Genomic DNA, 27707 nt, shown 5'->3' with positions numbered 1-27707 from the left:
AAAATCAGGCGTACACAGATAAAATTTACCACTGAGTGTATATGGGCATATTGGACAAGGTGGAATTTGATGTCATTTACCATTCAACTTATTCCATTCTCCTAATTTCCTCACAACATTGTGTTTTTTTAACAGAGCATCAGATTTGTTGATCTACTTTTAGAACAAAACCAGAGAGAAGAACTCTCAATTTCAGGATTAACTATGGCCGCAGGTATGTTCGTTCATTTCATTACTTGTGATGATATTCTGATGCAGAATATAATTATATAGAAACTGCAGTTCGCAAAGGAAGACGCACGGGGCAATGAACATCGTGACAAGATCGAAGTGAAGGACGGCCCTAAAGTTCTTTTTTTTTGCTAGACAGGCGTCTAAAACATCTTTATAACAGCCCTGGTTATGGTAGCAAAGGCAAATGTTCATTTCAGCAATTGTTGCATTTGATAAGTAGACAGTTACACTGATGATTATTCGTGCTAAAGCAAAGTAGCATCCATTTGATGGGAGATTGCTCAGCCACAGAACTTGGGATTCGCGTTGAAAGAAAATGTCCACTAAGTTTCCTGAAACAAGTGTCCCAATTTTGGGAAATGCAGAACGCAGGGATAAGTAAAATGCTGGAAGTCATAGCAGGTCATGCAGCATGTATTGGAGGCAAACAACAGTGGACTTTTCTTCTGGCCGAGACTCGTCATTAGGACTGGAAAGGAAAGGAGGGAGGAGATGCCATAATAAACAGCTCGGAATGCGGGGAAGGCGTGCAGGCTAGGAGACGATAAATGAATCCAGATAGATGACATTTGGGTGCTAAAATAAGAAGCTGTGACGTGATGGTGGCAAATGACTAAAGAAGAATAAATCTGATAGGAGAGGTGAGTGGACCCAGGTAGAAGGTAAGGGAGGAAGGGCACCAGAGGGAGCTGAAAGACAGGTGCGAGGTAAAAAAGATATAAGTTAGGCGCCAGGCAGTGCAATGGAAGAAGATGGAAAGGAAGGGTGGTAATTATAGGAAATCAGAGAAACTCATGTTCATGACATCAGGTTGGATTCTACAGAGAATGGAATGTGAGTAATTGGATGTGAGATGTTCCTGGTCCAAACTGAGAGATCATGTCGTCATCCTAGAAATGGAGGAGGCCAGGAAAGGCATATCGATAATCCTGACCTGAAGACTGTCTATATGATGTTACAAAGCCTTCTCATTGTTCAGAACATAAATTGCTGCCTTCAGAAGATAACGATCTCCTTGATGCTTTAGGAGAACGGATGACAGGGAACAGGTTTTCTCAGTCAGATGAAAGATTGTGAGAGGTTCTGATAAGGTTGTTACTGAAGTAATCCTGACTGCCGAGTGAGGGTAGTAATAATGATTCAATCCAGCAAAGAACAATCTGTTGGTAACTAGGAGAAGTCTCCTTTAACACTGGATATTTCTCCGCAGAGGAATACTTCATGTTGATGCATATAGCAACAGTAAGTTTGGGGTGCTAAGACAAGCAATCAAAGAAAAATACAGAACAGGAACAGTCCTTTTGGCCAGTATGGTTCATGTTGAAGCCATTTGAACTTTTAACATTTAAAATCCATCGAACTACACCGGAACCACAGCCCACCATAACCCTACCATTCATGGACCAATACAAACTTCTCTTCAACGTTGAAATCGAGCTCGCAGACACCACTTGCGCAGGCAGCTCGTTCCACAATCTCACGACCCTCTGAGTGATGAGGATTCCCTCCGGTTTCCCTTAAACCTTTCACCTTCAACTAAATCCATGATTTCCAGTTGCTGTCCCACCGAACACAAAAGGAATAGCCGGCTTTTATTTACCCAGTCTCTATCCCTCATTATTTGGTGAAACACTCTGGTTTCCTCGGCTGCGCAAGTCTAGGTAAAACAATCTCTGGTCCCACTGAATGTGTGAGATTGAGGCGTGAGTCCATCCCAAGACCTACAGTTTGTGTGGATGCTCTGTAATTCGTTAGCATGTTACAAATGAGTGCCACAAAATAACAGATAGTACACCGCTTAAAATTAAAAGATTTTGCTTTATAATTCTTAACTTCTTATAATTCTAAAGCATTAGAAAACAAACAACAAAAAAGGGCCCAATTTAATGAAACAGTCTAATATGCACAAGTTGGAGCTCACGGTTACTCCGCTGCTGATCCTTTATCACATACCTTCAGCAGTAACCGGAACATAATGAAATACAGAATAACATAACAGTTAAAAAAATATGACCCAGGGCTTCTATACCCCTATTTTCTACGTTACAAATAATAATTCTCTGCACGTAGGTGCCCACAACTACACATAACACTCCAAAATTTGGCCTCTTAAACTTCAAATGCAAGCCCAACCGAACATACCACCTCCTGTACGAAGTAATTTGATTTATAAAGGTTAATGTGCCAATAGCAATCTTTGCGACCCGATCTATCCGTGAAACCACCTTCAATGAATTAAGGAGCTGAATATCAAGATCTTTTGTGCACTTTTGTACACTCTTCAGTGTACTATCACTTACTGCGTAAGACCTAGCGTAGTGCAAGACCTCATATATACTTGTATAAAATTCCGTCTGCCATTGCTGCAGCCCATTTACCCCGTCTGTTCTAGATCTCGCAGCAACTGCTGGTGGTCTTTCTCGCTGTCCAATACACCTCCCAATCCACTAATTTCCTGATCCAGCTAACCAAGTTATCATCCTGATCACTGACAAAACTAGTCCACTAGTCCACTCCACTAGTCACAGGTCTCCAGTGACAGGGAAAACGATTTACTATTCTCTGGGTTTCCCCACAAAGGCAATCTCCCTGATGGTGATGTCTGAAAGGAGGATGCTGTCCAAGTTGCATGCCATCTCGGGCAATGTCTCCCATCCACTCCATAATGTACTGGTTAGGCACAGGAGTACATTCATCCAGAGACTCATTCCACCGAGATGTAACACTGAGCGTTATAGGAAGTCATTCCTGCCTGTGGCCATCAAACTTTACAACTCCTCCCTCGGAGTGTCAGACACCCTGTGCCAACAGGCTGGTCCTGGACTTCTTTCCACTTGGCATAATTAACGTATTGTTAAATTATTTATGGTTTTATATTGCTATATTTCTACACTATTCTTGATTGGTGCGGCTGTAACGAAACCCAATTTCCCTCGGGATCAATAAAGTATGTCTGTCTGTATGGCTGTCAATGCTTAGTCCGATTCACTACTTCATCTGAAGCCTCTTGCCCAACTCACCATACCGGATCTTGTCCAATGCCTTGCTGAAGTTTGGTATGGTTCTCCAAATCCTAATGGCTTTCTACAGGGGCAAAGTTTAGAGTATCCTGACTGGCTACATCATTGCCTGGTATGGGAACTGTACTTCCCACAATCGCAGGTCTCTGTACAGGGTGGGGCTGATAGCCCATCCCATTTGTAGATGTGAACTTCCCACTATTCAGGAAATTTCCAGAGGCCCTGTAAAAAGAGCCTGAAGAATCACCGGGGATCCAGGTCACACCAACCACCAACTATTCCAGCTGCTACAATCTGGGAAATTGTACCACAGCATAAAAACCTGGACCAACGGGCTCCGGGACAGCTTCTTCCACCAGCGGATCAGACTGATTAATTCACGCTGATACAATTGCATTTCTTTGTTATATTGACGGTCCTGTTGTACATACTATTCATTACAAATGGTTATAAATGACACGTAAAGATTTTTACTCCTCGTCTATGTGAAGGATGTAAGTAATAATTCAATTCAAATCCATGTAGGCAACATCTACTGCTTTGCCTTCGTTATCATTCCCGGCTCCTTCTTCTAAAAACACTGTAAATTTGGTTGGACACCACACGTCATGCATGAGATCATGGTAACTATCACTGATCAGTCCATGTCTATCCAAATACTTATATATCCGATCCCTTGCCGATAACTTCCCACCACTGATGTCGGCCTCACCAGACTTTCAATTCCTGGTTCCCTTTTAGAGTCTTTCGTAATAGATCAAAACAACAATAGCTGTCCTCCTATCCTCTGCTAGCACAGTATCATTAATGATGCCTGGGCCCCTACAATTTCTTATCTGTCCTCCACGGTACCGCGGGAACAACTTGTCAGGCCCTGGGAATTCCAGATGTTGCAATTTAACGAGAATGGTGCATGTAACGTACGTTACTGCGTATGATTTCTGAAAGCTCTCGTTGCTTGATATTAGAAACAGAGTAACAGCCTGGACGGGTAATCAACAATATTTCTGTTGTCCTTCCCCACTAACTTCACAGACTCAAATACTGTAATCACGGAGATTTTCTCGAAGTGGGACGATTATCAATTATTCCTTTTGACTGTTTTCTTTCGGGAGAGATTGGAGAAGTCAATTGAAGAAGAGGTGGAAGGAGTGAGTTTTATGTTAACTTACAAGAGGCAGATCAGTCGACAAGATCACCAGGTGAGTGCGAGCAAAACGGGTGTCCGAACTAATATACTGTCAGCAATGTTACATGAGAAACACGAAAGCACAAAGTTTACAAGTTCAAATTTAAAAGTAAATTTAGTAAGAAATAACACACATGCCACCATATATATCACTGCTATTTATTTTCTTGCCGGTATTCAAAACTAGATATAAGAAACTCAAAAGAAAGCTGCCCACAGCTTGTAGTACAGACAGGTTGTAAGTAATTTGTGAGGAACGTTAAGCAGATAATAGAGTAAATATGCACTCAGCCTATGGTTTAAGATGTGTCTATTTTAATACAAGGAGTAACATAAGCCATGGCGGAAGAACTTAGAGCTTGGATCAATAAGTTGAGCTGTGACATTGTGGCCATTACCCAGACCTGGATTCTCAGTAGCAGCAATGTCTGCCAAGTGTTCCAGTGTTTCGATGTCTCGTAAAGGACGCAGGAAGGCAAAGGATGTTCGGGCGTTGCATTGATAATTAGGGATAGTTTCACACGGCAGGAAAAGAGAAAGCCGTGGAGGGCTTATCTACTATCAATGTGGGTAAAAGTTCAAAACAGGAAGGGGACAAAACTTCTCCTGGGTGTTTTTATAGATCCTTAGTAGTATCAGAGACGTGGAGGAGCAGATAGAGAGGCAGATTCTGGAAAGATACAATATGATAGGGGTAGCGCGTTGGGAAATTTTTACTTTCCTAATATTGACTGGCATCTCTTTAGATCAAGCGGTTTAAAAGGGCTGTAGTTTGTTAGGTGTGCTCAGCAAGGCTTCCTGACCTAATATGCAGATAAGCTAACTACAGGACAGGTTATACTTGATCTGGAACTAGGAAATGAACCTGGTCAATTGTCAGATCTCTCGATGAGAGAGCATTTGAGAGTGATCACAACACTATCCCCTTTACTATAGCGCTGGAGAGGGATAGGAGCAGGCAATTTTGGAAAAAAAAATATTTAAGCTAGGGAGAAATATGATGCTATTAGGCAGGGACCAGGGTGCCAATGTTCTCAGGAAAATGCCCTACGGACATTTGCATGGCGTTCTGCATAGATCTGTTCTATTGAGGCACGGGAAGGATGGTAGGGTAAACGAACCATGGTGTACAAAGGATGTACAAGATCTTGGTAGAAATGGAAAAGCTTACGAAAGGTTAAAAAAAACTAGGTAGTGACAGATTTCTAGGAAATCACTAGGTTGCCAGGAAGGAGCTGGAGAATTAAATTGGGGGAGCTGGAACCGGCCATGAGAAGACGAATAAAATTAAGGAAAACCCCAAGGCATTCTACAAATATGCGGACGAGCATGAGCGCTGTGAAAATAGGACCAGGTAGGCGTGATAGTGAAACTTGTTTATGGAGTGGGAGGAGGTAACGAAGGTATTTCATGAATACTTTTCTTCAGAATTCACCAGGGAAAAGGGCAATTGTGGGGTTGACCTACAGCTGACTGAATTGCTTGACCATATAGACTTTAAGAAACAGGATGCGCCGGAGCTTTAGAAAAGCATTAGATTAGATATTTTGCAGGGACCGGAGGAAGTATAGGGACAGGAGAAGTACCGGAGGATTCGATGGTTCAAAATGTTGTTCACTTGTTTAATAACGGGTGTAGACATAACCCATGAAATTATAGACCAGTGAGACCTACATCAGTGGTGGGCAAGTTGTTGGTGAAGATCCTGAGAGGCAGGATTTATGAGCATTTGCCGATTTATTGTCTGATTAGGGATAATGAGCATGGGATTGTCAAGGGTAGGTCAGGCCTTGCGAGCTTGACTGGATTATTTGATGATGTAACCAAACACATTGACGAAGGTAGAACAGTGGATGTAGTGCATACGGATTTCAATAAGGCAGTTTTGATAAAGTTGTTCATGCAAGTCTTATTCAAAAAGTAAGGCGGTGTTGTATCCAAGGAGGCGTCGCTTTCTGGATGCAGAAATGGCAAATTGTTCTTGTTGATGGTTCATATTCTACATGGAGGTCGGTGACCAGTGGTGCATCACAGGGATCTGTTCTGTGATACCGCATCTTTGTGATTTTTATTAATGACCTGAATGAATGAATAGAAGGTAAGGTTAGTACCCACAAAGTTTGAAGGTGTTTTGGATAGTATGGAGGGTTATCAGAGGATACAGCGGGATATCGATAGGATGCAGAACAGAACTGGGCTGAGAAGTGGCAGATGGAGTTCAGACCAAATAAGTGTGAAGTGGTTCATTTTGCTAGGTCAAATATAAAGTTAAAATATAATATTAATGATAAGACTCTTGGCAGTGTTGGGGATCAGCGAGATCCTGGGGTTCGTGTCCATAGGACTTTCAGAAATGCTGCGCAGGTTGACGGGGTTATTAAGAAGGCGTATGGTGTGACAGCCTTCATCAAATGTGTGATTGAGTTCAGAGCCGTGAGGTAATGTTACAGCTATATAGGACCTTGGTCAGGCCCCATTCGAGTGCCGTCTTCAGCTCTGGTCACATCTACAGGAAGGATGTGAATACTATAGAGAGAGTTCAGATAAGAACTGCAAGGATGTTGCCTGAATGGGAGAGCAAGCCTTATGAGAATAGGTTGAGTGAACTCGGCCTTTTCTCCTTGGAGCGACGGAGGATGACAGGTGACCTGATTGAGGAGTGCAGAACGATGAGCGCCATTCATCGTGTGGATAGTCAGAGGTTTGTTCCCAAGGCTGAAATGGCTAACAGGAAGGTCATAGAGTGGTGGGTACGTGGAACGCACTGACGTCGATGTGGCGGAGTGGGGTTTAACAGGATCTTTTAAGAGACTCTCAGACAGGTACAAAGGGATTAGAAAAATAGAGTACTATGCGGTAGGGAAATTCTAGGCAATTTTTAGAGTCGGTTACATGGTCGGCAGAACATTTCTACAAACATAGAAGCACAGAAAATCTTCAGAAAAATACAGTCTGGTTGGCCCACATGTTTGTGCAGAACATATCCCTAACTTAGGACTACTTAGGCTTTGCCCATAGCCCTCTATTTTTCCAAGTTCCATGTTTCCATCCAGGAGTCTCTGAAAAGACCCAATCGCTTCCATCTCCACCGCCGACGGCAGCCCATTCCACGCACTCTCCACTCTCTGCGTAAAAATTAACCCTGATATCTCCTCTGCACCTACTTCCAAGCACATTAAAATTGTGTATCTCGTGCTAGCCATTTCCGCCTGGGGAAAAGTCGCTGACTATCCATACGATCAATGCTTCTCATCATCTTATACACCTCTATCAGGACACCTCTCATCCTCCGACACTCCAAGGAGAAAAGGCTGAGTTCACTCAAAATATTCTCATAAGGCTTGCTCCCCAAACCCCAGTCAACATCCTTGTAAAGTTTCGGGAGGGTTTAAACTAATTTGCAAGGGGGATGGTACCCGGAGCGATACAACAGTGGACGAAGTACATGGTGTAAAGCCAGATCTAACATGTAGAGAGGCTTTGCGGAAGGAGAAGCAGAATAAAGGGTATAAAGGTAGTAAGGTAGAAGGGCTGAAGTGCGTGTACTTCAATGCAAGAAGCATCAGGAACATGAAGAGAGAGCTTGGATACCTACAGGCAATTATGATGTAGTGGTCATTACAGAGATTTGGCTGGCAGAAGCGCAGGAATGGATACTCAATATTCCTGGATTTCAGGGCTTTAAAAGGGACAGAGAGAGGGAGAAAGGGGAGGAATGGTGGCATTACTAGTCCAGGATAGTATAACAGCTACAGAAAGAGTGATTCATGTGGTAGGATCCTCTTTTGAGTCAGTATGGGTAGGAACAGGAAGGGAGTAGTTACTCTATTGGGAGTACTCTATAGGCCGCCTAGTAACAGTAGAGATACCGAGGAGTAGATTGGGAGGCAGATTTTGGAAAGTTGCAAAGAGGGTTGTTATCATGGGTGACTTTAACTTCTCTAATATTGATTGGCACCTGATTTGTTCCAAGGGTTTAGATGGGGCAGAGTTTGTTAAGTGTGTATAGGACGGATTCCTGTTACAGTATTTTGACTGGCCGACCAGGGGAAATGCCAGACTAGATCTAGTATTAGGTAACGAACCGGGTCAGGTCACAGATTTCTCGGTGGGTGAGCATCTGGGGGACAGTGACCACCGCTCCTGACCTTTAGCATTATCATGGAAAAGGATAGAATCAGAGAGGACAGAAAAAAAATAATTGGGGAAGGGCAAATTATGAGGCTATAAGGCTAGAACTTGCGGGTGTGAATTGGGGTGATGTTTTGCAGGAGCATGTGCTAGGGACGTGTGGTCGATGTTTAGGGATCTCTTGCAGCATGTTAGGGATAAATTTGTCCCTGTGAGGAAGATAAAGATTTGTAGGGTCAAGAAACCAGACGTGACAATTGAGGTGGAGAATCTAGTCAGATGGAAGAAGGCAGCATACATGAGGTTTCGTAAGCAAGGATCAGATGGGATTATTGAGGAATATAGGGTAGCAAGGAAGGCTGAGGAGAGGAAGAAGGCCTTTGCCAGCAGGGTAAAGGCAAACCTCAAGGCATTTTCAAATATATGCAGGACAAAAGGATGACAGAAGATAGGTAGATCAGATAAGCGATAAAAGTGGGAAGATGTGGCTGGAGGCTGTAGAAGTGAGCGATGTCCTCAATGAATACTCCACTTCTGTATTCACCAATGAGAGGGAACTTTATGATGTTGAGGACAATATGAGTGAGGTTGATGTTCGGGAGCATGTTGATATTAAGGGAGAGGAGGTGTTGGAGTTGTTGAAATACATTAGGACGGTTAAGTCCCCGGGCCCTGACGGAATATTCCTCACGCTGCTCCACGAGGCGAGGGAAGAAATTGCTGAGCCTCTGGCTTGGATTTTATGACCTCGTTGTCTACGGGATTGTACTGGGAAGATTGGAGGGAGGTGAATGTTGTCCCGTTGTTCAAGGTAGGGATAGCCCGTGTAATTACTGCCCACTGAGCCTTACGTCTGTGGTGGGAATGCTGTTGGAAAAGATTCTAAGAGATGGGATCCATGGGCATTGAGTGAATCATGGTCTGATCAGGGACAGTCAGCATGGCTTTGTGAAGGGCAGATCATGTCTAACAAGCCTGATAGAGTTCTTTGAGGAGTTGACCAGGCATATAGATGAGGGTAGAGCAGTGGAGGTGATCTATATGGATTTTAGTAAAGCATTTCACAAGGTTCCACACGGTAGGCTTATTCAGAAAGTCAGAAGGCATGAGATCCAGGGAAGTTTGGCCAGATGGATTCAAAATTGGCTTGCCTGCAGAAGGCAGAGTGTCGTGGTAGAGGGAGTACTTTCGGATTGGAGGGTTTTGACTAGTGTTGTCCCACAAGGATCTGTTCTGTGACCTCCATTTTTTGTGATTTTTATTAACGACCTGAATGTGTTGGTAGAAGGGTGGGTTGGCAAGTTTACAGACGACACAAAAATTCGTGGTGTTGTAGATAGTGTAGAAGATTGTTGAAGATTGCAGAGAGACATTGCTGGGATGCAGAATTGGGCTCAGAAGTGGCAGAGGCAGTTCAACCCGGAGGAGTATGAGGTGGTACACTTTGGAAGGACAAACTCCAAGGCAGAGTACAAAGTTAATGGCAGGATATTTGGTAGTGTGGAGGAGCAGAGGGATCTGGGGATAAATGTCCTCAGATCCCTGAAAGCTGCCTCACAGATAGATAGGGTAGTTAAGAAAGCTTATGGGGTGTTAGCTTTCATAAGTCGAGGGATAGAGTTTAAGAGACACGATGTAATGATGCAGCTGTATAAAACTATATTTAGGCCACACTTAGAGTACAGTGTCTAGTTCTGGTCGTCTCAGTTTCGGAAGGATGTGGAAGCATTGGAAAAGGTACAGAGAAGATTTACCAGGATGCTGCCTGGTTTAGAGAGTATGCATTATGATCAGATATTAAGGGAGCTTGGGCTTTACTCTTTGGAGAGAAGGAGGATGAGAGGAGACATGATAGAGGTATAAAAGATATTAAGAGAAATAGATAGAGTGGACATCCAGCGCCTCTTCTCCAGGGCACCACTGCTCAGTACAAGAGGATATCGCTTTCAGGTAAGGGGAGGCAAGTTCAAGGGGGATATTAGAGGAAGGTTTTTCACTCAGAGAGTGGTTGGTGCATGGAATGCACTGCCTGAGTCAGTGGTGGAGGCAGATGCACTCGTGAAGTTTAAGAGATTACTAGACATGTATATGGAGGAATTTATGGTGGGCGGTTATATGGAAGGCAGGGTTTGAGGGTCGGCACAACATTGTGGGCCGAAGGGTCTGAAATGTGCGGTACTCTTCTATGTTCTGATCCTTGTAACAACGAACAAACAACGAATAAGGAAATATAATATGAAAACATAATAATAATAATAATAATAATAATAATAATAATAATAATAATAATAATAATAATAATAATAATAATAATAATAATAATAATAATAATAATAATAATAATAATAATAATGAGTGCGTTTGGCAATGCTCGTGCTTCAGGTTTTAGCAGCTTAACCTGAGGGAAAAAGGAACAACAGTAATAAATAGAGCTCCAAAAGTTTCAACAGATCTACTAGAATATAAATTGAGCAGCCAGAAAAAAATGATGAAAATAAGAAATTTAATATCTGCGACGTCAACAATAAAATACATTAGATCATTGGATGATAAAGGGACAGAATTTACTTCAAGGCCTCAGAAAATTTGCCAATGCAACGCAGTGTTAAATAAGCATTTTTGCTATGCCTATGTCAATGTACTATTTGAAATAATACATTGTCCGAAACAGACCTGGGAAAATTGCAACGAAAAATAAGAAAATAAATCACAAATTTTAAAAAAGCACCATGTACACTGGAACACACTTAGATTGGCACTATTTGGGACAGAAGTGTGAAGAGGACTAGTCAGTGTAAAATTAAGTACCAGCGAGATAAAACTTCGAGAGATATATTTTCAATAATGAAAATGGCATTCTGAGCACTACTCGAGCATATCAAATTCCGATTGGAAATACTGATAGTTGAACTTAAATGTAAGCGCAACCAAGAAAATGAAGGGTTTGGCACTGTACAATAAATAGCTCACCTGTGAACAAGTTTTACTCTCGCTGGAAGACATCATTACGATCTGAAACGAGTGCATATTCACAACGAAAGCACGGAGGGCTGGCTCAGAGTTGGAGACCTCTCCGCAGGAACAGACATGTTCCTTGTTGCAATTAGGAACCAGGAGGTTAACGGAAAAAAAAAAACAAAGATAAATAAGAACAGACAACAACAAATTCAAAGCGATAAATGCAGAACCTGCCAAGAGAAATCAAAATTAATCCAACACATTGCACGATCATGCAGCAGTTTAATCAGTCTGATTACTTATACGAACACAATCAAGTGGAATACATCATTTCCCAAAATCTTACTTAACTACACATAAAAACATAAAGTACACCATACCTTATAATATATACAAGCCTGATAAAGCTTTAGACTCAGAGTCTCACAAATCATATTATGACCGATCCGTTATTATGGATTGGACAATCCATTACAAACATCCTGAAATAATAATACAAGATAACCAAGACGAACAATCCACTGAGTTTCGTAACAGGCTTGGCTCGTTTGCTAACTCTCGCTAATAGCCACATGACTCAGTATTGCATGGCTAACGGTGAGAAGGCCACCTTCAATAAGCACCCTTGTCTGGGATCAGTAAGATTCCAGTTCAACCAAATAGAAATGTTGGAATGTTCCGCTGAGGGAACAGATATTTCAGTGAATGTTGTATCAATACTGCTCCATGCAAAGCTATCGTTCGCCAGGAAATAATAGACCTTACACTAGCATAAAATTAAAGTGGAAATATATTGACAGATATTTCAAATTTAACAGACAGTTTAAAACAGCGGAAACATGTTCAATTAAGAGGAAACTGAAAGTCTATGGATTAGATGTGGGTATACTTAGTCCCAATAATAATATCGACATCTGGTAATATCCGGAAGACAATACACAATAACAATTAATATTTATGTCTACACTGTATTATCGATGTAAACCACTATACGGAACGCAACTAGAATAGTCCGAAAGTTCCTAACAGTTGACTTATGAGTGTGCTTGGCTATGCATGTACCTCAGGTTTTAACAGACTGAGGTGAGAAAATAACTAACAACGAAAACAGCAATAATAATGATGATGATGATGATGATAATAATAATAATAATAATAATAATAATAATAATAATAATAATAATAATAATAATAATAATAATAATAATAATAATAATAATAATAATAATAATAATAAAATATTAGTAGTAGCATTATTAGTACCGCTAACAGATATAATAAATACTTAGAGAGATAAATATGCATACAGATAGACAAATACATATTGAGTTCATGAGGTGTAGAATGCTTGATAGTCAGGTACCGAGTGCATAGACTATGAAATCAGTCCATTGTATTTGTGAATGGAGCTTTCCACTGGGTCAGGAGTCAGTTTTTGAAGTGTAATAATAGTTCCTGTAGCTGGCTTTGTGAACAAAAAATATAGGAAGTTCATAAAGCGGGATATAGAAACGCAGACGGTTAGTCCACAGACTAAGCGTTTTATTTCAGGACTGGTTGCGAGTTCAAAGACTCGATCCAAAGACTTTGCTTGCACTCTCTTTAAATAAGCATGTTTATGTTTCAGTGAAAGCAAACTCTTGTGCTCTATTTTAAATAGGCGATGACGTTTGGATTTCGCGAAGTGAACCTCTTTCGTCGTGTTCATCAGGACAATATCAGTCAGAATGTTAAACGTTAACATTTCTGCTTGCTGTTCGGAAGAAATGCAAGGCATAGATGCCAGGACTATTCAAACTACCATTGTGAAATCTGAAAACTAGTGGATAGAAATCTGAGAACAGCAAGGTTGCAAAAATGTTTGGAGTAAATTACAAATGTCTGAAGAATATAAAATAATAATTAGACGGACTATATTAGCAATGTCAAAATATAGGAAATTCCAATTACTTACCGGACCGAAACGTTAACTACCTGGATGTTTCCCACTGCTTCTCAATGTGCTTATTGCTATTATTTACAGGAAGTCATTAAGCTCAGAGAGAAGGGAAATAGGGTCGACGGTTCAAAACTACTCCTCAGACTTCTGATGGAGAAGGACCCTCGAGAACACAGGCTGATATGGAAATTCTTTTTGAAAATGCAACACATTTTACCAAAATTTGACGCATTGTTGAAAGAAGTACAAGAACACGGTACGGTAAAATCATACAGAGAATTTACAATTACATTGAAGACCTTCCTCTTTAATCAGAATGTCTTACAGACCTGTCATTTATGTCTCATTTCCAAAGTTTCCAGTACGACTGAAATGTTCGAGCTCCAAGAATGTTTGCCCGATCTACCTGTACAGCTCAAAGGTAAGTCACAGCTATCATTGCGAAGTTCTCCTCTGGGAATCTTAAATTAAGATGGGTCAGAAGACGTTGTTATGGAAATCATCGACGGTGAATAAACGTTCAGTCTCTGGGTTTGATAATCTTTTGTTTGTATTACTACATAAATATATTTCTCCATGAGACTGTAAACAAACAAAATAATTTCGACCCTTCGTATCTTTTTCATCGCTGAATGTGATGAGCAATCTTTTATCTCGCCACAACTTCGTGAATATTTCCAGTATCCTTCGCTGTTATGAAGCTGGAAGAAGTCTATTTTCTGCGAAGGTCAAAACATTGAATACCTCTTCATCAACAATACAAAAGATCCCTTGGCAATGATATGGTCTCTCTTACCAGGATGGTACATTGCCACTCCAGCTAGATCGTAAAGATATAGTCCCGTCGAAAGCTATGCTAGCATACTTTGCGTTTTTATATTTTCTTCTGTAATAACAGGAATATACACTTAGTAGCCACTTTATTAGGAACAGCAGCATATTCCGGTGTAGTCTTCTACTGTTTTAGCCAATATACTTCAAGGTTCAATCTGTTGTTCATTGAGAGATACTCTGCAGCACAGCGCTGTTGTAACGCCTGGTTATTTAAATCACTGTCGGCTTCTTATCGGCTTGAACGAGTCTGGCTATTCTCGGCTGACCTCTGTCATCTACAATGTCTTTTCACCCATATAACTCATCTACTTTTTCGCACCTTTCTCTGTAAACTCAAGAGAAATTCGTGAAAATTCAAGGGCATCAGCATTTCCTGAAAATTTAAATCCAACGTCTGCTATCAAGTCCTGACACGGTCAAAATCGCTTAGATCACATTTCTTCTCCGTTCTGATGGTTGGTCAAAGCAAAAATGAACCCCTTTATTATTTCTACATGCTTTACCTCTTTGATTTTCTGACAAGTTATTGGTTGATTGGATATTTGCATTTACGATAAAGTGTACCTAATAAAATGACCACTATTTTCTTGAGGTCATTTTTTTCATTTCATTTCTGGGGCCAGTCCTTACATCTTGGGGATTAATAAAACGGCAATGCCACTGGAACAAGCATATCGTTTCCCCGACAAGCGGAACTTTTCTCCGGCAGTCTCCACAGTCTCTAAACAGTTTAAATCAAGTCAATCAATCCTTCTGGAAATAAAGGGCTGACCTACGTTTCGTTTCCCATTTTCCCTCTGCACCTACATACGGATCCATCAGTGCATGATATATCGGCAATTTAGGTATATTTGAACATCTATTTCAACAACCTGCCACTAATTGTCAGATAATCTTCCAGATGAGAACTGATTTCAACATTGATCTCCTCACATTTTACAAACTAGATCCATCCGTCACTGCCCATTCATTCAGATGGTTCACGTCCCTTTAGTATCATTTTGCATTCACCTCTGTCATCACAACCCAAATGTCGCCCAGGAAAGCAGGGCAGCTTGGACATATATAACCTTTATTCTGCTTAGACACTTTGCTCGTTAAACTTAGATCTGTTAATTCTCACACTTCTTGCTGAAATAATCTACCAATTACATCCGCACAATTCCCAATATTACTCTGTGCATTTTAGCCTAGTTAATCTTATCTTTCTTCTCTGTGGGATATTGTACAGCGCCGACAATTCGGAATGAGACTAGGGAAACTTTACATTAAATATATTCATCTTTTACTTGAATCTTTAACTCCGTGTTTATTTTCTGTCTGTTCCAATGGAAGATGTTCAACAGAAACACAAGGAGACTCTGCGGGCACAAACTGAAACACTGAGAGTGAACACGATCCTGATGAGGGAGAAGGTGAAGGTTTTCCAGCTGGTTGATCGATACGCTGAGCTCACGGTCATTTCAACTGTTCGAGATCGGAGACTGGTGGAACATGAGCTGCTGGCAAGAGGCAGAGACCACGAGGAGTGGAGACAGAAACATCTTAGTGGAGAGCTGGTAAAACTCCGGACTGATCAGTTATTCCAGAGTATGTTATCCAGGATTAAATTGAAAACTGGTAGCTCAGCAGTAGTGGTCGGAGACCCAGGGATCGGTAAAACAGCAATGGTACAGAAAATTGTTTATGACTGGGCCATAGGGAAAATATACCAAAAGTTCCCATTTGTCTTCAGTTTCAAATTCCAGGATTTAAACTCCATTAACTGCAGAATAAACCTGAGGGAACTGATTCTGGATCAGTATCCTTATTTTGGGAATATCCTGAGAGAGGTCTGGAAGAACCCGGAGGGGTTGCTGTTTATATTCGATGGTTTAGATGAATTCAAACACAGAATCAATTTTGCTGACAGTCGGAGAGACACAGAACCCAAGCACCAGTGCCCAGATCCCGAGTGGTGGTGTGAAGTGTCTGACATTGTGTACAGTTTAATCCAGGGCAAGCTGCTCCCAGGGTGTTCAGTGCTGGTGACCACCCGCCCCACTGCGTTACATTTATTGGAAAAGGCTGAGATCGGTTTCTGGGCTGAAATCCTGGGATTCTCTGGTGATGAACGGAAGGAGTATTTCTTCAGACATTTTGAAGATCAGACGGTGGCAGCAGCTATTTTCAAACACGTGATGGAAAACGAGATCCTGTATACCATGAGCTACAACCCCTCCTACTGCTGGATCCTTGCTCTGGCACTGGGTCCCTTCTTCACACAAAGAGTCAGGGACCCGCAGCGAGTTCCCGAGACCATCACCCAACTGTACTCCTACTATATTTACAACATCCTGAAAAACCATGGCCGTGAGATTGAGAATCCCCGTGATGAGTTGCTCAGAATTGGTCAGATGGCCTTCAGTGGAGTTTCCGAAAAAAAGATTGTGTTTACAGAAGCAGATTTAATCAAGTACAATCTGCAGCCTTCCCAGTTCCTGTCTGCGTTCCTTTTGGAGAGAGAGGATTCTCCCCGATGTATGGTATACACGTTCCCACACCGCACCATCCAGGAGTTTGTTGCTGCAGTCGCACAATTCCTGAATCCGCATTCCGGGGATATCCTTAAATTGCTCACTGAAGCCCACAACACGACAGATGGGCGATATGAGGTATTTCTCCGTTTTGTTGCTGGTCTCTCCTCCCCAATGACAGCTCGGGGCCTGGAAGAGTTTTGGGGTCTATTTCCTCATCAAGCAACCTGCCGGGTGAATGACTGGGTGAAGGGGCAAATAAACAGCCCAACTGAAATCACGGGGAGTAACAAAAATAAAAAGAGCCTCCTGAACACATTGGAATACCTGTTTGAGTGTCAGAATTCTACACTGGCTCACTGCGCATTGGCAGATGTGGAAAGAGTTTCATTCAACGGATTGCCTCTTACTGTGGCTGACTGCAGCATCCTCTCTCGAGTCATTGAACTCTGCGACAGAATAAAATTCCTGGATCTGTGGGGTTGTTGTATTCAGTATAGTGGCCTCCTGCGACTAAAATACAAACTTCATTATTTTCAGGAATTGAGGTAAGTTCTTAATTTGTAACGACAAATCTAGAATTTTTAAAGTAGGGGCATTACTTTACATCAAAAGTGCAAGGTGATTTGGGTAAACCTGCAAATTAACAAATAGAGCATTGAACATATTTCTGATATATGACATTACTTTGCCGCTGAGTAGAAGGATCAAAAATGAAGTTCAGTAAAGCGGAGATGTTTTCAAATATATGGAAATGAAAAGCTGGATTTCAAAAATAACATAAATGGCAGTGAATATTAAACCAAATCAATATTTGGTGTAAAGGCCTGGGTAAACTGTTTGGTAGGTTGAAAATGAATGTTTGGAAATAGAAAGTTTGATATTTTGATATTTTCTACTGATGCTCTAATGCAGGAGGAAAAAATAACAAAATATAATTTATATGAAAAGCTATGATGCCCAGGACTTGCACAGTACTGTATACTGAGGCACACATTAAGTCCGGGTAAGGAAACCGTGATTGGTAGGATATAAATCTATCTAATGATGAATTCTAATCTACTTTATACCTGACGTTATCCCTGAAGCAATCCTTGTGGTCTTGTTCACCCTGAATTGCTTCTGGGAAAAGCAAAATAATGCACACAAAAATTGCCTGTAATGCTCCATTGGTTTGTTAGGTTCTGTTTGGGGTTGAAAAAGCGGATTTTCGGGAAAAATTCTGAGTGATCAGAATTGGAGGTGGATTATTTCTGGTTATTACATGTCCCAAACCACTGCTGAAAAATTTACATGATGGTTTCCAATATTTAACGCGCAGAAATGAAAAAGGGAAAACAACAAAAATCAGCTGAATTAAAAGAGGAAATTGAAAAAACACGAACAAATCAGAATCAGGGTTATTATCACCGCAGTTATCGTGAAATTTGTTAACTGAGTAGCAGCTGTTCAATGCAATACATTACACAGAAGAAAATAAATAAACAAATATATAGATAGATAAATAATCAAACAAATTAATTACAACATGCGTAATATTAAATAGATTAAAATCGTGCAAGAACAAAAGGTTCTATGTGTGTGTGTATATATGTAGTGACCATTTAGGAATTGGGTGGCAAAGCTGTTCCGGAAACGGTAAGTGTGGGCCTTCAGGCTTCTGTACTGTGTACCTCCTACTCAATGGTAATAGTGAGAAAAAGGGCATGCCCTGGGTGCCGGGGTCCCTAATAACAGACACTGCCTTTCTGAGACAACGCTCCCTGAAGCTGCCCTGTGTATTTTGTCGGCTACTACGCAAGATGGAGCAGACTAAATTTAAGACGCTTCTTTCGGTCCTGTCAGAATGCTCTCCACGGTACATTCATAGAAGTAACGCTCTGACCTTCTATAGAAGTACTCCACTGTATATCTATAGAATATTACAGTCAGGATAATGTATACATTGTCCCGATAGTATTATTCAGCGCTACTATCATCCCAAGAGCAGTACACACTGGCATTAAACAATTAAGGATTGCACAGAAATTTATGTGTAAATGTTCAGAAAACCACAATACGAAGCACCAGTGAAATAGTCCATAATTTACTAGTTATTGAGCAATGGGTATCCTTGCCTATGGTCGTGCCTCAGGTAGTTGAGAAAAATTAATAATAGCTATTTTCTCAACTTTCAGTTGAGAAAAAATGATAATAACTACACAGAATAAGATACTGTGCAGCCTTAAAACGACCGTACAGTTCCATGGTTCCGAAATAGAGGCATTCATTAACAGAAATTCAAAACAGAATAATAAAATGAGAATATGAAATGGCAGAAGAGATTAACAAACAAAATTGAAAACATAAGAGGACAAACAGTGAGCCTAACGGAGTATAAAACGGATAACCCAAACAAGTAGGATAAGACAAAAGCTGAGGATATACTAAGGAAATAGCCGAACAATGCAAGAGAAGATCAGCCTGACAAAAACATTGTAGAGTTTATAAAAACACTAAAACAAAAGTTTGCTGCATACAAAGCCAGACAAAATAAATACATGAAATGCACCAGACAACGAAGAAATTTATTAGTTCAGAAACAATTAAAACGGTTTATACAGAACATTGAAACTAAATTCGACGCAACAAAATATAAGAAAAAAAAAAGCACAAATTACCAACAAACAGAGAGATAATGAATTTTCGGTCTAATATGTGGACAGACCGGGTGACGCACCATCCAGAAACAAGCGGGATTGGGTGGGGGGGGGGGAGCGGAGGGAGAGAGAGAGAGGGAGAACAGACGGACACGATTGGAGAAATGCAGATACCTAAAGTTGTAATGGACATGCAAAATAACCTTATAAAATGAATGCATATCGAGAATTTTCATTAAAAGGTACTTAAAAAATTCTCGAATTTTTGACCGACACCAAAACGTATATTTTACCTAAAAGGGAAATCGGGACTCACTTGGATAGCGACAATATAGTTAACGAAGAGCCGAAAGCTTATAAAAGGATGTAAATCAAGCCAGGCGGAAAACATAAATCTTTCATGTTGCTATATTGACTACGAAAAACACATTCGACTTTGTCCCACACTCATTTTTAATAGATGTTCATAATACATATACAAACTAAACCCAATACGTGAGATATTCCTGCAATATCTGATGAATTGTAATCGTATTATTATCACATTATCTATTAACAATCAAAATTTAAAAAAAAACAACCACCGCTATCAAAATAAACGTGGATGTGATCTACACGTTGGTACATGGATTTTAGTAAGACATTTCATAAGTTTCCACACGGTAGTCTTATTCAGAAAGTCCGAAGTCATGGGACCCAGGGAAGTTCAGCAGGTGGATTCAGAATTGACTTGCCTGCAGAACGCAGAGGGTCGTGGTGGAACGAGAGTTGTGACCAGTGGTGTCCCACAAGGATCTGTTCCGGGACACCTAAACTTCGTGAATTTTACTAACGACCTGTATGTGGGGGTAGAATGGTGGGTTAGCAAGTTTGCAAACGACACAAAGGTTAGTGGTGTTATGGATAGTATTGAGGATTGTCGAAGATTGCAGAGAAACATTGATAGAATGCAGAAGTAGGCTGAGAAGTGACAGATGGAGTTCAACCCGGAGAAATCTGAGCTGGTACAATTTAGAAGGAGAAACTTCAAGGAAGATTACAAAGTAAGCGGCAGGATAGATGGGAATGTGGAGGAGCAGAGGAATCTGGAGGTAGATGTCCACAGATCGCTGAAAGTTGCCTCAGACGTAGACAGAGTAGTTAAGAAAGCTTATGGTCTGTTAGCTTTCATAAGCCAAGGGACAGAATTTAAGAGTCGGGAGGTAATGACGCAGCTCTATCATGCTCTGGTTGGGCCACATTTGGAGTACTGCGTCCCGTTCTGGTCGCCTTACTATAGGAATGATATGGAAGCATTGGAAAGGGTACAGAGGAGATTTTCCAAGATGCTACCTGGTTAAGTGAGTATGGATTATGATCAGAGATTAAGGGAGCTAGGGCTTCACTCTTTAGAGAGAAGAAGGACGACAGCAGACATGAGAGAGGTATATAAGATATTGAGGGAATAGAGAGAGTAGACAGCCACGCCTCTCTCCTAGGGCACCACTGCTTAATACAAGAGGACATGGCTTTAAGGTAAGAGGTGGGCAGTTCAAGGGGGATATTAGAGGAAAGTTTTTTTACTCAGAGAGTGGTTGGTGCATGGAATGCATTGTCTGAGTCAGTGGTGGAGGCAGATACGCTAGTGAAGTTTAAGAGACTACGAGACAGGTATATGGAGGAATTTAATGTGGGGGGTATATGGAAGGCAGGGTTTGAGGGTCGGCAGGACTTCGTGGGCCGAAGGGCCTGTACTGTGCTGTACTAATCTGTGTTCTATGTTCTGTATTCCAAAGCGACTCCAGAAGTCCTCTATGGTTTTGTCTAACTCTGATTTAGCAATCGTGGGAAACCTCGGTATCAAATCAGAAGCAATGAAGTGCGTAATATCTGTTTTATACACGAGTGATTTTAAATTATACGCCCCTTCATCAGTTAAGCTAAAGTAATGAATTCAAATACTCGAAATATTTCTGAAAGGTATAAACATGAATTTTGAACTGGATAAATGCAGAGCATTAAACATTAAGAAATGTGGTGCAATAGAGCTAATAGAATTCAAAAGAGAGGAGCAAGTTTCAATACAACCGATGGATGAATATGCAACATTAAAGGGTAGAAAATAGATCAGAGTGTGGTTAAGGAAAAAAAAACTCTTTTGATATAATTTACTCTAAGTTGTTAGTAAATCAGGCAGAGCTCAACAGTAAAAAATATATCAAAGGCAATAAACACTTCTGCTTTTCCTATATTAATATATTCTTTTGGCATGATATCTTGGTCAGAAACCGATCTCAATAATTTACAAAGAAAAAATAGAACTAAAATGACAGATTTCAGAAAACATTATATGTCTCCGAATACGCTTAGAATAACACTACTTAGGACAGAAGGTGCAAGAGGAATAACAGACATACAATATCTACACAACAGCCAGATAAGCGTTCTATTCATTAGTTAAAGCAGGATTCAGCGCCCCACGCTGAAGGAGTATACACCACTGAAATTAAGTGAAAATACAACCCGAAAAATGAAGGTATTATCTCTAAGAGTTAACTGATGGAGGAGCCTGATCCTTCGTGGAAGACGTCCTCACGATCTGAACAGACTAGATGTCGGCAAGAAAGAATCGAACGTCTGGCTCAGAGATCGAGACACCTTCCCTGTAGCAGAAAGGTTGCATGTGGCAGGACAAGACTAAGAAGTGAACACAAAACTTGTCAAAAACACCTAATTAAATATCAAAGGACTGAATACGTTAAAAGGCATAAAATGTAAGATAAACGAAAAACAAGCCAATCCATTACAAGATCCTGCAGCGGTTTAACTCCATCTAATTACTTATACGAACACAATCAAGTGATAAACATCACGCGTCGAAATTTTGTTTTAAAATAGAAACTCATCAAAGACACCATATATACAATCCCGATCCAGTTTTGGATTTGGCGTCCTAAAAAATATACTATGGCCAATCTACAATAACTTTACGGATATAATAATACAGGGCAACCGAGCAAGGACAAATTATCTTAATATAGCCTTTCCAAACAAAGATAACCTATAGAAATCAATAAACGAACAGCACCAGAAATATACTGAATTAAAAGAGGAAACTGAAAGACTATAGAAGATTTATAGGGCATATATTTTGCCAATAATAATAATATCCCCAAATCACTATATAACAGCAATAACCAAGTATGCCTATAGTGCAACATTTATGCAAATCTCCAAAAGGCCACAATACTAAACACAATTGGAATTTTCTAAAAGTTATTAGCAATACAGTATTCAGTGTTCTGGGCTTTGTCCGTACCTCAAGTGTTGCCAGTGTGACACTGTAAACAGAATATCGAGAAGATGTATAGCCATATAACAATTACCGCACGAAAACAGGCCATCTCGGCCCTTCTAGTCCGTGCTGAACGCTTACTCTCACACTTACTGTAGAACGCCTACAGTAGGTTATTTACCATGAGCCCATAAACTGTGGAATAATTTCACTGTTGGGGTAAATGAACCTATCCACACCGTTGCCAGAGCATGATGGCTAAAGGCTAATAACTGTTGCTCTGCTGTTTTTTTCTTCCTGACGGCAGCAGCGAGAAGTGTGCATGGCTTCTCCACCTCTGATCTCCAGATGTGCTCTGGATCATGCACCTCTGGTTTCAAACTGCTGTAGTCCATAATCAGTTCCTTGCTCTTGCTGACACTGAGTGAGAGTTTGCTGTTGCACCATCCAGCCAGCTTTCCAATCACTCTCCTACACGTCACCACCTGATATAATGTTGTCAGTTTTATGAAAAATGGAATTGCAACCTGACTAAGTAGCAACTGGTTGAAATAAGTCCGTTCCTTACGTTATCTTTATCCTTAGACTAGGGAACAATAAGCTGCGAGATTCAGGAGTGCAACTGGTGTCTGCTGCTCTGAGGATCCCGGAGTGTAAAATAAAGAAACTGGAGTAAGTACCAGATTGTAAGAGATAATGTGTGTATCACTATATTGCAGAAGCATAGTAGTAATTCGACCAGCAACTGGGTATCTAAAAAGTATCGTGAATTTCTTGTTTCTACTTTTACGAGCAGACTGGGTACCAACTACCTCACAGCTTCCTGTGCTGAGGATCTCTCGTCCGCACTGGCATCTAACCATTCCTTGACGAGTTTAGCCATGAGTGGTAATAAACTGGAAGATTCCGGAGTGAAACAACTGCTTGCTGCTTTGAAGAACCGTGATTGTAACATTCAAGTACTGCGGTAAGTAGCAGTCTATGAGAAATGGAAGCATGATACTCGAATTGCTGATTCTGCTGCCAGTCCTGCTGAAGTTTCTTGGCCCGAAATGTCGACTGTAATTATTTTTTTCATAGATCTGCTGCCTGGAGAGCTGAATTCGTCCTGTATTTTGTATGTGTTGCTCGAATTTTCATCATCTCCAGATTATCTCTTGTTTCTGCTGCACATTCCTGTTTATCTATCTTAACCTCGAGTTGCATCGAATCCCTTCACATTACCTCCATTGAAGAACGAATGTTCTTTTCGGAGTGGTATGGTGACACCCACCTTGAAAGTCATTAACTTCAGTCAGTATCCAGCCTGTCGAACTCAGAGAAAACCACGTTCAGCGTGTTTCCCTACTACTGCTGTCGAAGAAAATTGCGACGCTTGAGTTAACAATGCAGGATGCGCCATGCCGAGGGGCAAGAGACGTGATATTCACGTCTCCAAAATTCCACTTAAAAATGTCGGATGCATCTCCGACCATTAGGTCTGGCCATTGTCTACCCCAGAAAACGCACTACTTCCATCTATGGCGCGGGGATAACACATAGAACATTGTCTTCAAACACGTAGGTCTGGAGGAACAGACATACCTTTCTGCACTTCTAACCATCTCTAAAGGCACATCGAATGAATATAGATAAAATTCAATGTTGTCATTATTCAATGAACAATTATATTACTAATTCTCGGGATCGTTGCTTAATAGTTATACACACACGCACACACGCACAGGCACAGGCACACGCGCACACACACACACACACACACACACACACACACACACACACACACACACACGCGCACACACACACACACACACACACACACACACACACACACACACACACACACACACACACACACACACACACACACACACACAAATACCGTTCACTACCAAACGTATTTGTTTATCTCTAATCCCCAGACTGCATAGCAATGGTCTCACACACTGTTGTGCGGAAGATATCGCCATTACACTCTATTCAAGTCCTTCACTGACGGAGATAGACCTAGGAGGTAACACATTCGCAGACTCAGGAGTCGCAGAGTTATGTAGGGGCTTCAGGAACCCTAAATGTAAACTAGAGAAACTGCGGTAAGTACTGGACTCTGGGCGATTACGCTTACATTCACATTGTATCTAACACTGAACATTGATAGGGCAGTCCTTCCAAAGGGACGCGAGCGAATTTGTGGCACCGACATAAGATTACTCTCACAATATCTAGTGTGTGCAGCATCGCTATCTGTAGTTCTCTATGTGCATACACTGTGGAACAATCACAGAATCTGACTGTAGAACACAGTTTTGCCCGGATTCTGTTGCTCTCATGCGGAGACATTTTTCATTAGATTTTAATTAGCGTAATATGTTTAATAGATTTCAAGAGGCAGGGCAATTTCCAATAATTACATTTTAAACCATAGAAATAGCGGTGAAGTCCTGCACATTCTACAGATTGTAAAGGAGGATGTGTTAGTTGCTGTGAGGAAAATTATAACAGATACATCTCCAGGGCCTGACAATGTGTTCCTTGGAATTTTATGGGATGCTGGTGCAGAAGTCTTTCTGTGACTGAATGACTAATGAATTTCAGTCGGTTCTATTATTTTTCACTGTTCCTTCGAAATGATGTATTTTTTAAGTTTTAGAAGTACATAACTGTTCAGATTTCGTACCGTCTATGAGAAAGGTAATCATGAGGAGGGGCCTCACAAGCTGCCAAAATACTTCCGTCGGACACTGAGGTTCAGGTACCCCCTGCCGAACAGCATTAAAAACATTCCTGTGCCAATTCATCGCAACAAAGAATACTGTGAACTTACCGTGGCTGGGTCGTGAATTCAGGGTCAGCAAGTGATACATTCCAACATTCTTGTTGCTGGATGATCAATAAACTCTCGGGTCTGCTGTAATTTATGTGTATTTTATCTGTTACACAGCCTGGGGAATGCTCGACTGGGAGATTCTTGTGCCGAAGATCTCGCCTCTGCGCTCATTGCACTCCGCTCACTGAAGCGTTTGGATCTGAAAACAAACAAATTCACCGACAGTTCTGTCCCCGCTCTCCGACGCCTCATACTGACTCACTCTGGTCTGGAGCGGATCAAGTAAGTGTTTGTGTCAATGTTCAACAGAAATGCATTATAATCATGCTTTTCTCGTGATGGGTGATATTTCTCCTTGATCATAATTGAAAGATTATCCGCAGTTCGCTATTTCTGGCATCGTTGCGTAACCTGTTTGTTCCCTGGACTTGTTTCAGTGTGGAGTGGAATGGGTTCACAAAACATGGAAGGGACCAACTGAAGGTGCTTCAGGGAACCAGACTTCTGCTGAAAATAGAAGTGTGATCACTCTGATTTTTCCATACGAGCATCGTTGCAGACTCCCGTACATCCTTCAGACAGTCGCGCTTCCGGTGTGTGGCAGAGGTGCCACTTGACTATGAACAGGTCACTCGGAGTGTGCACCCTCTCGCTCTGAAGACCGAGCTTTGTACGCCAACTCGTAATTCGTCCCCTTGGCCACAGCATTCTGCGTCAACTTCACAAGAGCCGAGGGATTCGGTGCAATGCCATTATTATCTAGATGCGCCTACACAGTACGAGTACAGTGGCTCTCACTCTATTCTTACATTAAATGAAGGGTTAGTTTAGTGCTCGGAAATTTTGGGGATTATATTCGGACGTGTGATTGGGCTTTTATTCAAAAATGTACCTGTCTGCTGAATCAAAGGTTATAGCGGCACTATAGCGATAGATTGATGCACAGTCTCCGTAGTGTAATGACCACTCTAGAATACTGGGCTAGGAAGTGGAACAGATCAAGATGAAATACAAAGAATGGCATTGGTTTCCTTGGTGCCTTTAGAGATAATAATTTGAAGTAATCATTTATGTTCATATCCATGTCCCCATGATCACGGTTCACAATAAGAATTCTGGAGCAAATTCAAATATAGAGGTAAATATTACAGGAATGAACATCTTTCAACATTGTGTGTGAAATGGAACAGGGTGACATTCATGTGCGTCTAATAATGCCTGGTAAAGGCATATAAACATCAATGAAATATCTTTGTCAATGTATTAATGAATCCCCTTAAAAAACTTCGCCAGATGCCATCTACGTTCCAGAGAAAAGCAGCGTCAATCAACAAAGATCTTTACCACCGAGGCCGTGCTCTTTCCCCACTGATACCATTACGTAGAAGGTACTCTCACCAGCAGTTTCAAGAACAGTTACCAACCCTCAATCATCAGGCTCCTGAACAAAAGGAGATACCGGACTCATTTAAGGTCTCTGTTATATTCTAATATTGATGGATGATCTGTTGTTATTTCATGCTCGGTATTTATTACTATTTATTTATATTGTCATTTTCACAGTTTGTTTACTGTTCACGATTACTTCTTTATTGATTTGCTAAGTATGCCCGCAGAAATACAACCTCATACAAGGGTGATATGTATGTACTCTGATAATAAATTTTGCTTTGAACATTGAAATATAAGGTGTATGTTAATAAAGCGCCTTCCAGATGTAAGGTCAGTTCAATATGTGGGCCATTTCCTCCACCGAATACTCGTCAGTGTTACGCAGCCAGAGGTGGGAGAGAATCACCTAGAGCCTCTATTCAGATGTAGGTCTCAAACCCACGACAGAAGACACATGCTAACGGTAAGCATGTTGCGTGTTTATTAAAAAGATAAGAAAGACACTAAACATTCAACAAAACCCATTTAAGTTACACACAGCGGCAAATAATTGTTAAATGTGACGGTCAAATCAACACGGTAAAGTAGATACTAAACATGCACACAAGGGCAAATACTTTTCTGAAATATGCGTCTGATTTTGCAGGATAAAACAGACACTAAACATGAATTTAGTAGTAAATACTATCAAAAGCGTGAGTTCGGCCCCTTTGCCTACAGCACACCCTAGCTTCCGGCCCCACCCACTTCTACC

General features: G+C 41.0%; 1 protein-coding gene across 1 annotated transcript; it reads left to right on the top strand.

The window, feature by feature from the left end:
- Positions 1 to 204: 204 nt before the first annotated feature.
- LOC132388730 (NACHT, LRR and PYD domains-containing protein 3-like) lies at positions 205 to 26086 on the top strand. Its single transcript, XM_059961118.1, has 10 exons — positions 205 to 214; positions 4290 to 4456; positions 13556 to 13727; positions 13827 to 13892; positions 15641 to 17369; positions 23320 to 23406; positions 23531 to 23701; positions 24657 to 24827; positions 25676 to 25843; positions 25999 to 26086. Exons 1-10 carry the CDS (start codon positions 205 to 207, stop codon positions 26084 to 26086), a joined length of 2829 nt encoding a protein of 942 aa, XP_059817101.1.
- Positions 26087 to 27707: the final 1621 nt, after the last annotated feature.

This window comes from Hypanus sabinus, unplaced genomic scaffold, assembly GCF_030144855.1.
Source record: "Hypanus sabinus isolate sHypSab1 unplaced genomic scaffold, sHypSab1.hap1 scaffold_393, whole genome shotgun sequence".
NCBI classification, from domain to species: domain Eukaryota; kingdom Metazoa; phylum Chordata; class Chondrichthyes; order Myliobatiformes; family Dasyatidae; genus Hypanus; species Hypanus sabinus.
Note: the sequence above shows the minus strand (reverse complement) of the source record. Positions and strands in the feature narration are given on the sequence as shown.